Raw genomic sequence first — 12,864 nt, forward strand, 5'->3', positions numbered from 1 at the left:
TGCCAAGCTGAAATTTGCCTCTGGCCATGGTGCTTAGGTTTGCCTTCTAGAACAGAGATGAGGAAAGCATTTTTCTGCTCTCTCTGGCAGTCCGTTAAATACTTGAAGGCGGTTGATCTGGCTTCTCGTAGTCCTCCATTGCCCTAGTAAAACACCCTCAGTGCTATCAGGAGGAGAGAGAGATTCTTCATGGTTATCCCTGCCCCATTACATTGTCTAGCACTTGTCTATGTCCCTATTTCACTGTAGCCCTCAGTGCACTGAGGTGCATAATGCACTAAGTGTGGTTTGGCAGACCAATTTTGTAGACCTGATAGAGGCTTGTTTGGGTTTTTTTCTTTATTTTCACTAGGCTAAGTGACAGATAATTTTGTCATTAGAAACATTTTAAAGTGTGCTGATATATGAATAAGTCTTGAATGTGGTTAAATGAAGATGTATACCACATCTGCAAATTAAATCTGTTCTCCATTATTCATCTTACACAAAGAATTGTTAGAAATTGTTTTAAAATAAGGAATAAATTTAGGTCACATTTTGTTTAGCTTTTGTGATTATTCAGATATAATTTCTAATGTCTCATATAATGAAAAACTAACAATTATTAACCTATAGTTTTCTCTAATTCAGTATCTGCCTTCTAATTTTATTACTGGTATCCTAAATTGGGAGATTTTTCTAAGGATGGAACACTATTATAAATACTATCAAAGTGAAATTCTCACAAAAATTTTAAAATATTACCATGTAGATTCAAAATTTTCTTCCTGGGGAGCCTATTACTGAGTATTGCTATTGAGGTTTATCATTAACTACACAAAGGATTTGTCTGAATGTATTTGTTGTTTATGACAGTAAATTAAATAAATTCTACTTACTTTTCTTAAAAACAAAAGTAAATAATTTTATTATTGGTTTTCAGAGTCAGAAATGGAGTTGTTCAACTGTTTTATGTTTTAATAATTTTTGAGATGTTAAGAAACTCTGGTAGTGCTTAAAATAACTTTCTTACCACTGACCAAAAATAAAACTTGGTGATTGTCATATTGCTACTAATCTTATGCTTTCAGATGAATGCACATATATTCTTACTGGCAAGGTGAAATCTTACATGAAATATAGGTGGCTGGGTATGTACTGGAGTGGTTTATGTTGAATTACCACTTGGTTCTGTTCTCTTGGTCCTTTAATTCTGTTGTTACCAATGCCATCCAAGCAAAGAAACATTCAGATTTAAAGTCTCCATTTTTGTGTGTGATGCCTTTATTTAAAATATGTAAAGATATATTTACAGCGTTACTGATGCATATAGAGTTAGGAATAAAGATGAATAATATACCGTTGTTATATTGCATTCGTATTCTATCTGTGGAAGTATTTTAAACCTCATGTATAGTATTTCTGGACTGTTATCTTCTTGTCAGTGTTGAATGCAATTTTTGTAGGATAAATCTCATTATAGATTAAACTGTCAACAAAACATAATGTAGAGAAGTCATGCTTTTGCAAATTAATTTACATTTTAAAGTAATTTAATTCAATTCTAAAACTAAGGAAAGACATGTATCTTTAGGGTAGAATATAGTGATGAATACATTACAGTTGTCAAGAATACAGGGTTATGTTATAAAGCGAATGGATAAATATTCTGGTATGGCTTTTGAAGCCTAAGGCAGATGTGAGGAGAAGGTGATGGATAGGTCCACAGAGAAAATCGAGAGTTCCCTTCTTGGTCCCAGACCTGCCCCTGTTCGCAGAGTGGTGTCAGATAAGGCTGAGTCTCTCTTGCCTGCAGTTTCCTCATCTTGAAAAGCAGGAGTTGAACTTTGGTTATTGCTCATGTGCTCTCCAGTTCGAAAATGTTATCATTTTTTTACAGAAGGAGCCATAACCAGCCTGTAGACCATTTCCATCTGTTGCTATCCTAGTTTGGATTTTTATTTCAAATTCTTTTTCTAAACCTATTTTTAAACTTTTAAAAGAAATTGTCTCTGCATTTTGAAATATTGTTGGCCTTTTATTGAGAAGCAAATCGACTTTTAAAGTACAAATCTCTAAAGCAGTGGTCAAATTATAACAACTTGGAATCTCTTGAAATGATCTAGCCCAGTGATTTTGCTGGGTTTTATTTTGTAATGATTTAACCTTCCTGTAAACAAAATCAGCAACAGCAGGTCTTTTTGATCTGATTAAAACAAGAAGGATTTTTTGTTGTTGTTTTTTTTTTTTTTAATTTGCTAGGATTGTTTTTAAAGGGTCAACTTTTAAAATGTTTGTTTGCATATGATTGTGTAACGATCCAGAAAAAACCTGATATTGATTTTGGTGGTATTTTTCCACCCTTTCATTTTCTTGATACAGAATAATAAATGGATTTAACTTTTTTCTTTTTCCATGGTTATACAACTTTTGAATATGAGCTCCCAAAATGACAGTATCGATCAGTATTATTTACAAATGATGAGAAGCACATTTGTTATAAATTCAGAGGGAGGAAAATAACCTTTGTACCTGAGCACAGAAGACGCATAAGAGAAAAAAACACAATTGTGAAAACTTCAAAATATATTTTTTCTCTGTATATAAAGATTGTATTTATAATCTTACTGAAAAAATGTTAAAATTAAATGACGTTCCTTAGAAGCAAGTGTGTCCTACCACATCCGCAAGCACACATATCTATAATATTGAAATATAGTTGTGGGAGTGGTAATAGCTTGCCCTCAGGATTTTACTCTTTCTGGTTGGTGTGATAATTTTAACTTTAAAACAAATGTGTATTTGTTTGAAATTTACAAACTGAAGAAACACTTATTAAAGACTCATTTTATTAGCATGTCTTAAGGGGGTTTCTTATTTTCTGACTAACATTTCAGTATTTTTAATTATGATCAACCATGTAACACAGACTCATGAATTTCGGGGCAGGGGAATTATTTCCTTTGACTCTTTTTTCTGCATATCATCAATTTGCTTTTTACTCATGTTTCTTCTACTGTCGCTGTAAGCTTACTTGTTGTTTTTTCTTTCCTTTTCTTCATGCTGTCGTTTAGAGCCGTACAGAGAGACAAGTATGGGAGTAAAGCTAAACATTGCATATCAAATGTAATTTTTTTTAGTTCACTTTTATTGCATCACATATAGAAGATGTAGTTATTAAAAACAGTTCATCTCACAATTTAAAAACTAAAGAACCAATGAATTGACTTATCTAAATATATGTTAATAGAGATTAGACGCTTTTGTTGTCTGATTCTTTTACTGTGTCACATAACATAGTTGTTAAGTCTCATGTAACGTTTGTGTGAGTTAAATTGTTTTTAAATTAAGCATTTATTTTTGCTAAGTAATTCATAAACTTTTAATTTTCATTACTACATTTCATCATACAAGTACATGTCACATGCAACAGACCCACTTTATTTTACTATGGCTGGTTTCAATCCGTACCTAATGCATTGACAACAGAAATGATAAACACATGTTTCAATGCATCAGTTGCTGAACCATAACCATCAAGCATATACCATAACAGCCTCTGCAGCAGCAATCACCCATCACATACAGCCCTTTAAAAAGCATTAACTTTTATTTTTTCTTAACATTGTGGATTTGTCTACAAGATATCTTGACATGAAAATAAATCGCTTCACCCTATGTCTGTGATGGCTGCTTTTAACTGTATTTAATGCATTGCTGTCTTTGAAAACTGTGTTACTTTGAATACAGAGTGTGCATCAGAAGTCCATTTAAAAATTGATATATTTGGGACACTTTATTTAAACTAGCAATGAGATAGTTGAGTTTGATAAACATAACTGCATCACAGATATAGAATGAATGCTGTATTTTCACAAGTTAGCGATGTATTGAGAAGTTTAATAGAATTCTTCAATTAATTGTTCTATAAAAGATACCCTTTCTTATTTAGCAGTATTGGTTAAATGTTTGTGTTTTATTTTCTTTTGTGGTTGAATTTGAAGTGATTTATGGAAATATTATAGATTCATGGATTTCTGTTCATTCAAGAAAATGCAAAAACCTTGAAGAAGCATGTGGTCAAATTAATTTCACTGCAGCTGTTTCTTCCCAGAACAAGACGTTTAGTCTCTTAAACCTAAAATTTATTATGCACACAAAGTCATCACTCATTATGAAATGGAACTGTTAATATTGACACTATGGTTTTAGGAATCAGATCCCCCATATGTCCCTACACATTCCTTTGTAGAATTACCTAATGACCCTAAACAATTACTAATGGATTAATATATAATAGTAACCAAAGTGTTCATAACAGAAAAGAAAATTGGAAAGTAAATCCAAATATTTCTGTTTTGAAAAATCCCTATGTGCAAATTATTTCAATGTGCCATTTATTTAACTAGGCATTATTTCATGATTACATCATTCTGACAAATTTAACATAATCCTTTTGTGGTTTTGTGTGTAGAAATAATTTTTAATCTTACAAAATTACATATCAAATTATTAGAAACTGCTTGAATCTTTTACTTTGACCAGTATATCCAAAGTACCACACATGAATTATGTTAATATTATATCTCTTTCAGTGTTAAGATAATATGCAAAATTAAAGGTAATGAATTATTGAATTGACTTTGATGTGTATAAATTGAAAGCTATGAATAACTACAGCAAAATTTTGTCTTTTTTCCTAACTTAAAACCAAATTTGTTTCAAATACTGTCAGGCAATGTTTGGGTGGAAATTGCAAATTTATAATTTTTTTTTAATTTTCTTAAAGATTTACTTAAAATACTTATTTTCTGTTTATAAGAGTTCTACCAATTGTCCAAGTATACATACACATAGATGTGGACATACAGATTTAATAGTCTTTTTTATTTCCAAACATTTTATGCTTAATTAAATTGCTAGCAATTTATACATACTTCATAGTCGGGTGTTTTTGCTTTTGTGTTTGTGTGTATGTGTGTGTGTGTTCTATGGCCCACTGGATATAAATGTCATAGTGTTTTGTAATCTTTTTCAGAGGGGCTTCTGAACAATGCCAGGGATACAAGTGTCATGGATACTCTACCACTGAATGGTAACCATGGCAATAGTTACAGCATTGCCAGCGGGGAATACCTGAGCAACTGTGTGCAAATCATAGACCGTGGCTATAACCATAACGAGACCGCCCTAGAGAAAAAGATTCTGAAGGAACTCACTTCCAACTATATCCCGTCTTACCTGAATAACCACGAGCGCTCCAGCAGCGAACAGAACCGGAATCTGATGAACAAGCTGGTGAATAACCTGGGCAGTGGGAGTGAAGATAATGCCATTGTCCTGGATGATGCCACCTCCTTTAACCATGAAGAGAGTCTGGGCCTGGAACTTATTCATGAGGAATCAGATGCTCCTTTGCTGCCCCCAAGAGTTTACTCCACGGAGAACCACCAGCCACACCATTACACCAGAAGGCGGATCCCCCAGGACCACAGTGAGAGCTTTTTCCCGTTGCTAACCAACGAGCACACAGAAGATCTCCAGTCACCCCACAGGGACTCTCTCTACACCAGCATGCCGACACTGGCTGGTGTGCCTGCGGCAGAGAGCGTTACCACCAGCACCCAGACGGAACCCCCACCGGCCAAGTGTGGTGATGCCGAAGATGTTTACTACAAAAGCATGCCAAACCTAGGCTCCAGAAACCACGTCCATCAGCTGCACACCTACTACCAGCTAGGTCGCGGTAGCAGTGACGGATTTATAGTTCCTCCAAACAAAGATGGGACCCCCCCAGAAGGAAGTTCAAAAGGACCTGCTCATTTGGTCACTAGCCTATAGAAGATGACAGGACGTTAAGCCAACAAAACTGCGAACACCTGGTTGACTGTTCTGAGTTGATATAAGCAGTGGTAATAATGTGTGTACTCCTAAATCTTTATGCTGTTCTTGAACGACAAACACAAACTCTCAGATTCCTTTTTTTTTAAAAAAAAAAAAACAAAAAACTTGGATTTTTAGGTCAGCCCAGGGGAGACAGATAACTGCTGAAATCCCCCTGTGCCCTCTGCTTTCCTGTCCTTTCCCCCCTCAGATGGAGACTTCATTATGTTAATGAACGAGACACGAAGAAAATGGCGCTCATTGTGGCCTTGTTGAATTATGTTGTGTTTGTTCTAACATCTCTGATGCTCTGTTACTATAATTACAAGGACCTGATTTTTTTAAAGGCCAGAACGGTTGTTTGAAATGAGTAACAATGCTGCATCTAGATTGGAGTGCTGCACAAACAGAAACGCAAAGCAAACTCTATCACATAGTGGATTTTAGTCACTCACAACCTGAATTCATCATAGCAGGAATAGCTGTGGTGTGCAAAATAAAACAACAAAATCAATAATGAGATGGAGAGGAATTCTAGAATTATATGCTAAATGCATATTTTATGATTTGCTGTATTAACTGATGATAAAACTAATGGCAGAAAAAAAAATGAACAATTTCTATGTAATGTACAGATACTAGCATTGCACATGTAGTCTGCTTTCTGTTCCTCCAGAATTTGAGTCCTGTTAATGTAGTGGAAAAAAAAGAAATTTTCTTTTTCTTTCGTGCTGGTCTTGCAAGTTTGTCTACCAGTAGGAGAGCAAAGATTCCTTCCTTTCTTCTTTCTTTTCTTTCTTCTTTGTTTCCTCTTTCCTTTCTTTTTTTTTTTTTTTTTTTTGCCTTTTTTTTTCCTTTAAAATTTCATCTGGCAAAAAAATAAATAAATAAATAAATGAAGCTATCACTTTATAAAAATCATTTTCTAGTAATGCAAACAAATTATTTTTTACAAAAAAATAAATAAAATAAATAAAATTAGACTTCCTTCCCTCACTATATATCTTTATTCAGTCAGAATATTTCTGAGAGCATTTTTGCAAATTAGAGCAGGAAGAACTTTTCTGTTTACAGTGCACATCTGTTGTAATGCAAAGCATATTTGGCAAGCAGTTCATCACGAAGACAGTAGCTATGATTCTAGAAGTCAAGAGGTGTCAATAGAACTAGTGGGGCTTCTGCATGTTAAAAATGGTATCCCATAGGTGTGAAAGTGCTGAATGCTCGTCTGATCTCCACGTGGGCACCCGCACTACCAATTTTTAAAAGAAACTCACTCCCTTATAGAAAGAATCGAAAGGTCAAGTTATTTTGAAGCGATTTTTTAAAAAGCCTCTTCTGTTTATTAACAGGAAAGTTTATTTATTTGACAGGATTTTAAGTAATGTAGGAATATATGAGGTAAATTAGCACATATAATTTTTTTTTAAATTTATGATCCATTTTGTATGGTCTCAAAGTTGGATGACCTCATTACTAATATTTGTTGTAAAAGTGAAACTTGTTTGCCAACCAATAAACAACTGATTGAGATTTAGAAGATATTGTATTGATGTATGTACTATATGATTAATTATTCTTTTTCATTTTTCTTGCCTTTCTTTCTGTTTTCAATGTATAAACTTTGCTAAACCTCTATGGCCCAAATGAGCCATGCAAAAGAAATCAATCAGCCTAAATGAAAAACTAAGCACAAAATTATACAGTTTTTGCAGACAAAGTAATCCAGAAAAATGGGATGGGCATGTTTATGCTGGCTAAAATGAGATGCATAAACTTACTTTCGGGCAGGTTAATATATAGGTTACTGTGTGCTTATTTATAAACCAGCTTCAGTTGTACTGCTTATTATAAAAGTCAGCTTTAATCAGAGATTTTTAAGTATTGAATTGGGAGAGTGTGAATCATATTTTTTTCCTCCCTTATGAGCTTCATTTTGATGTTGGAAATTTAAATTCACTCAATTGGCTAACAGCTGCAAGAATAATGCAAAAAGAATATCCATTTTATAAAGACAGTTTAAGACATTTTTTATGCTAACTTTTTGTTTAACCTGTATAAGGTTAAAATGGGAGGGGAAAAGTCCTTTCAGAACAACTTTCTAGATGCCCAGTTACTGAAGAGTCTTTACCAGCAGTGTCCAAGCATAGAGACCCTCCCAGGTCTAAGAATGAATTTACTGAATTATCATTTCTATTATGGGATATCATGGTAATTTCTTTTTCTTTATTTTTTTCAAAAAAAAAAGCTAAACACCAGCCACCTATAAATTAATTTCTTAAATTATGAGGAGGAGTAGTTTAGAGAATAGTCAGTAATCTATATATGCAGTTTTAAACTATATGACAAAAGAAAAAATTCTGTTCTGGGCCAGAATACATCATAACTTTAATATCACCTCAAAATATTGTATGTGTAATTCCTCTTTAGTCACTTGAGGCATTTTTTAAGTCTACAGATCTTCTCTAAGTCACAGGAGACCCACAAGCTTTAATAGTAACTAGGTTTTCTCATGCCATATATGGCAACACTAGCCCTGGAAAGGTGGTTAGCCTATAGGTTACACAGAAGACATTTGGTACTGAAAGAATCCTTCTTAGACATGTTTAAGGTAACTTCAGAAACACCAATGTAGTCTGTGATTATGAGTACTTAGGCTTGTTATGCCAATCCAGCAGTAATTTTTACGAAAGCAGCTCCATCCATCAGAAGCAAGTTTCACAGAATAATGGGGAAACTACCTCAATTCAGGTTGCTGATGCTGCCAATTCTTGATTTTTGATATTGCTACCTCCCTGCCCATTATCTTTTGTGTTTCATTATATGGAAATTGGAAGCAGATAGCCTCCCCAGCTCTACACAGGCCAAGTTGAAGAAAATCAGTTGAGCACATAAACTGGTGCAGAAAGCCATTCAGTCCTGTTAGTGACTACCAAGCTCCTACATTAAGATGAAAGGCTGAGATTTCTGAACTTGCATTTATCATAATTGGTGTGCTTTCAGAGAGACTTAAGATCCCAAAGACGTTTTGACAGGAAGAGATTATTCTCCTCAAATTCGATGTGACTATCGTGAAAACAAAACAGTGGATAAGAGTTAATTATGTATACATTGCAATAGAAATTTGTGTATATCAAACATTCATTTAGTCCACTTTACTCATTACACTAGCAAGGATTTTATTCACTTGAATATTTCTTTTTCACATGCATTTTCATGCGTAGCAATTGATAAATTAATAACTTTAAAATTCTCTTGGTATGACCATCTATGACTCTATTTTTAATATACCCTTTGATGGTCATGATTTACTTATTTGAATATTTCTGATGTGTTTATCTGATTTTTCATTAAGAAGTAAATTTTTATCAAACATACAATATATGCATAGCACATTATTTGGATAGCTGGAGGCAAAATTTATGCCAATAAAACGAACAAATTATTATTTCCAAGTAAAATGATGTTTTTATAACATTTTACACTTGAACTTTTTTTCCTCTTTGGGGGCTATTTCCCATGATATATTATCAGGACACTAGCTAACAAACTTCATGTTTAGTTGATTCAGAAATTGTTGGGTTGTCATATCGCCCATGTTCCTAATTAATAATATTTATGGAGAAATCTAAATTTTTGATAGAGAAATATGATGGAATTCCAATTAAACTTTTTGAGCATCTGTCTTTGTTTTCACTCTATTAAAGTTAAAAATATTGTAGTTAAATAATAAATTGCTATGCTAAAATAGTCATAATGACAAAAAACTGGCATGAAAACAATTCTCTTGAGATAAAAATAATCAGAAAATATAGATACCAAATGCAGGTAATGGAGACCCCCTTAACTTCCTATAATACAAATTCAAGTTCAAATATAATTTATGATGTATATTTTTAATGTCCCCATTAATCTAAAAATGTTAACATATTGATGAAAGTTCTTTAAGATTTCATTTTTTAATATTAACTTGGCATGACAAAAGTTTTCATAAAACTAGAGTAAGTATATAAGTGAATTAGTAATATTTATAAAGAACCCATAGACTTAAAATTTAGGCAATATCTTCCCACATGTTCAAATCTGTTGATTAATTCACTTACTTTTAAAAATGACATTAAAAATTGCTTCAAAGATTGACTTTCTGCCTTATTATAGAGACAAATGGGAGAGGAAGATATTTCATCCGGGTTGTCTAAAAGATCAACTTCACACTAATCAATCGTCACTTTCTATTAGTGAAAGAATAATTCATTTTTAGAAGTTGTCCATCAGTACGGTACCAAAGTGCTATTGCTTGTGACATTTTTCAAAAAACAGAAAACACTGAAGAACTACTACACAGTCAATTCAGATTTAGAGAGAAAGAACTCAAACCCTAATTTGATTTTAAGCAATTCTGAAAATATTGACAAGAATGCTCTTTCTTCTCTAACAAATATAGTTAAGATAAAATATGTATGATCTTCCCCGTATATTATAGTATCAAGGTATTAGGATTAATTATGTTTAGTAATTCATAATTGTGGCTCACGACATAAATAATTATTATGCATTTCTAAGTAATACTTTAAATATATCTTACGTTATATCTCTGCACATCAATAAATTGGGAAGACAGAAGAACACACATGAGGCGACGACATTGCAAAATAGCTATGGAAGCATTTTTGTGCCAGTACATTCTACAAGGAAAGCTTCTTTCAGTTCCTAAAATAGATTCAGTGGATCCCAACTGTAAACTCAGTTTTGTAATCAGCATACAGGTCCCTCTTAAACCATCTGAAAAAGATTGCTAAGTATCTAAATTTTCATTTCTAGCCTAGAATAAGTTAAAGTGTTGGTAACGGCTTCTTTCCTGCTGAGGCAGTAAGAGGAATCTCTCCTATTTACTAATTAACCTGATGATTTCCTCTTTGCTTTAAAAGGGAAATCAATCTTTAGTTTCCACCTAAACACATACTTAGGCACTCCATTCCTTTTATTTTCAGTTTGCAGGGGAAATAGCTTGTTTGCAATATGACAAACTTTGTGATTTTTGTGATGAAACAGGTAGTTATTATAATTTTGCATACTCTCATTTGAAATGAAGTTACTGCTATTCCCTCTTTTTTAAAAAAAATATGTCGGCACTTTTTAACATCTAGGATCTTTATTATCCAATGCCTTTATTTCAACTATGTTTTGATGTTTCTCTCTCTTAATAGCAGGTCATGCAAATTTTTTAAATTTGTGTCCCTTTAGAGTGTTTCAGAGGTAACCACGAACTACGATTTTTAAGAAGGCAAGTGAAAGGAGAACTTTGATTTCTGTGAAGAAGTCAAGGAAGACTATACAAGATAAAAACCTCTATTGGGATAATGCAGTCTTTTTAATCATGATATCAGCAAAACCAAGCTGGCAAATTTATGGTAAGGTAGCTGAAGCTAGAGAAAAAAAATTTCCATGAAAAAATAATGAAAAACCTTAAACACTGTACCAAATTCCATTGATATGTTAAAAAAAATTAAAACTGAAGTTAAACATGTTATAATTTTAACCTGCCGATTCCACTGAAAATACTAAACACTTTTAACGCTCTTTAGATATTTTTTTGTGTAGCTACACTTTGTCTCAAAAAACATAAATATTTCTTAAATATAGGTATTTTTGCTCAATTCACGTTCACTAATCTGCTTACTCTCTTGTATGCCAACACAGTTAATGCTACGAGTAGCTTTGTACATTTTAGAGCTTTATTATGAATCTTTCTAATAAACATTAAATTAATATTAAATTGGAATTATGTACATTGTGAAAAATAATTCATAACCAAGCAATATCCATATTATAGGATAATTCATTATATATATGAGTATTACTTTGAGACTGAACAAATAATTATGCTGCTGAAAATATTACTCTCAAGTCCTTCTCTCTCTTCAATTATTGTAGTCAATTCATAAAATTCTGCAGACAGTTGTGCCCGTGATGTGTTATCAAAGTACTCCATAATCCAAATGTGTCTAAAAGTATTCCCAAGGCTTCTTTCATTCTAAAATGCTAAAGGAAAGAGCTTGAAAGAAGAGAGAGAAAGTAAATTTGTCTTCTAAGGGTCTAATTTAGATAAACGTTGTCACTGAGAATGAATAATTTTAAAATGAGAATGTTGCACTCTGTGATCTGAGGGAGAGATTATTAAAGACTTACTGTTAGTCCAATATTGGAGGACTTCAGATTTTAAAGGCGTTAAGTTTGTCTCAATGGCCCAAGACTGCAGAATCTCACACTACATTGGCAAAGAAGTATTATTTAAAATCTGTACCTAAAGTGGCTTTTTACAGGTTAATTCCTCTGAGTTTTCTGAAGGTGAAATTGGCAAAATAGTCCTTGCTTCAAAATGAAATGTATTGGTTGACCTCAAAAACAAAATGTTTGGCAAAATTCATGAGTGTCCTCAAGCCTTTAATAGAAAGTAGAGGTCTTGGGGGATGGACTCACAATACACTGACTAGAACAGAGTGTCCTCTTATGCCGACCACTGCCTAGGCCTCTGAAACCTTTTTTAATGCCTTGAATTTCAACTTGTCACAATGTCTTATGTTTTGAATGACATTATGAATCAAGAGAGATGAGGAAAAAACAATAAAAGTTGGTTTTCATGCCTCATTTGAAATAAAGATTTCCTTTACCATCCTAAGTAATAAAAGATGATATGTCTTGAAACAGCTGTGGACAATCAAAATGTGTTCATTTATAAACAAGACTTCTTTGTATAGTCTAACTCTGATCTTTGCCTATGAATTACAAAGACAAGAATTGCAGGAAGAGTCAACTTGACTTCCTTTAATGGCTTCTGTGAATGTACTGGAAAGTGGAAGAATAATTTGGAAAAGTTTTCATGCTGTTTTCGCATTTGCCTAGCATTGAATCTAATTCAAGATGCATCTTTTCAAAAAAAAAAAAAAAGATAGTTTATTTTAAAAACTAACCACTAATTAAGCTATTTCTCATTGACAAGAA

At 32.9% G+C, this 12,864-nt stretch overlaps 1 protein-coding gene across 50 annotated transcripts in view; it reads left to right on the forward strand.

The window, feature by feature from the left end:
- The window catches only part of ADGRL3 (adhesion G protein-coupled receptor L3), an 812,688-nt gene extending 800,121 nt beyond the window's left edge, over nucleotides 1–12,567 (forward strand). For 22 of the 50 annotated variants that reach the window (XM_084972348.1, XM_084972373.1, XM_084972381.1 and 19 more), the window contains 2 exons: nucleotides 3,054–3,071; nucleotides 5,018–12,567. In XM_084972348.1, coding sequence (XP_084828474.1) covers nucleotides 3,054–3,071; nucleotides 5,018–5,820 — 821 coding nt within the window. In that variant the 3' untranslated portion in view covers nucleotides 5,821–12,567. Of the gene's footprint in view, nucleotides 1–3,053; nucleotides 3,106–5,017 lie in introns of all 50 variants that reach the window. The other 28 variants (XM_084972370.1, XM_084972365.1, XM_084972359.1 and 25 more) reach the window with 2 other exon arrangements.
- The last annotated feature ends 297 nt before the right edge of the window (nucleotides 12,568–12,864 follow it).

Source organism: Sus scrofa, chromosome 8 (genome assembly GCF_054392235.1).
Source record: "Sus scrofa isolate SSC_HxYL_T2T_F1_AM1 chromosome 8, Sscrofa_HxYL_maternal_Yorkshire_Landrace_v2.0, whole genome shotgun sequence".
Lineage (NCBI taxonomy): Eukaryota > Metazoa > Chordata > Mammalia > Artiodactyla > Suidae > Sus > Sus scrofa.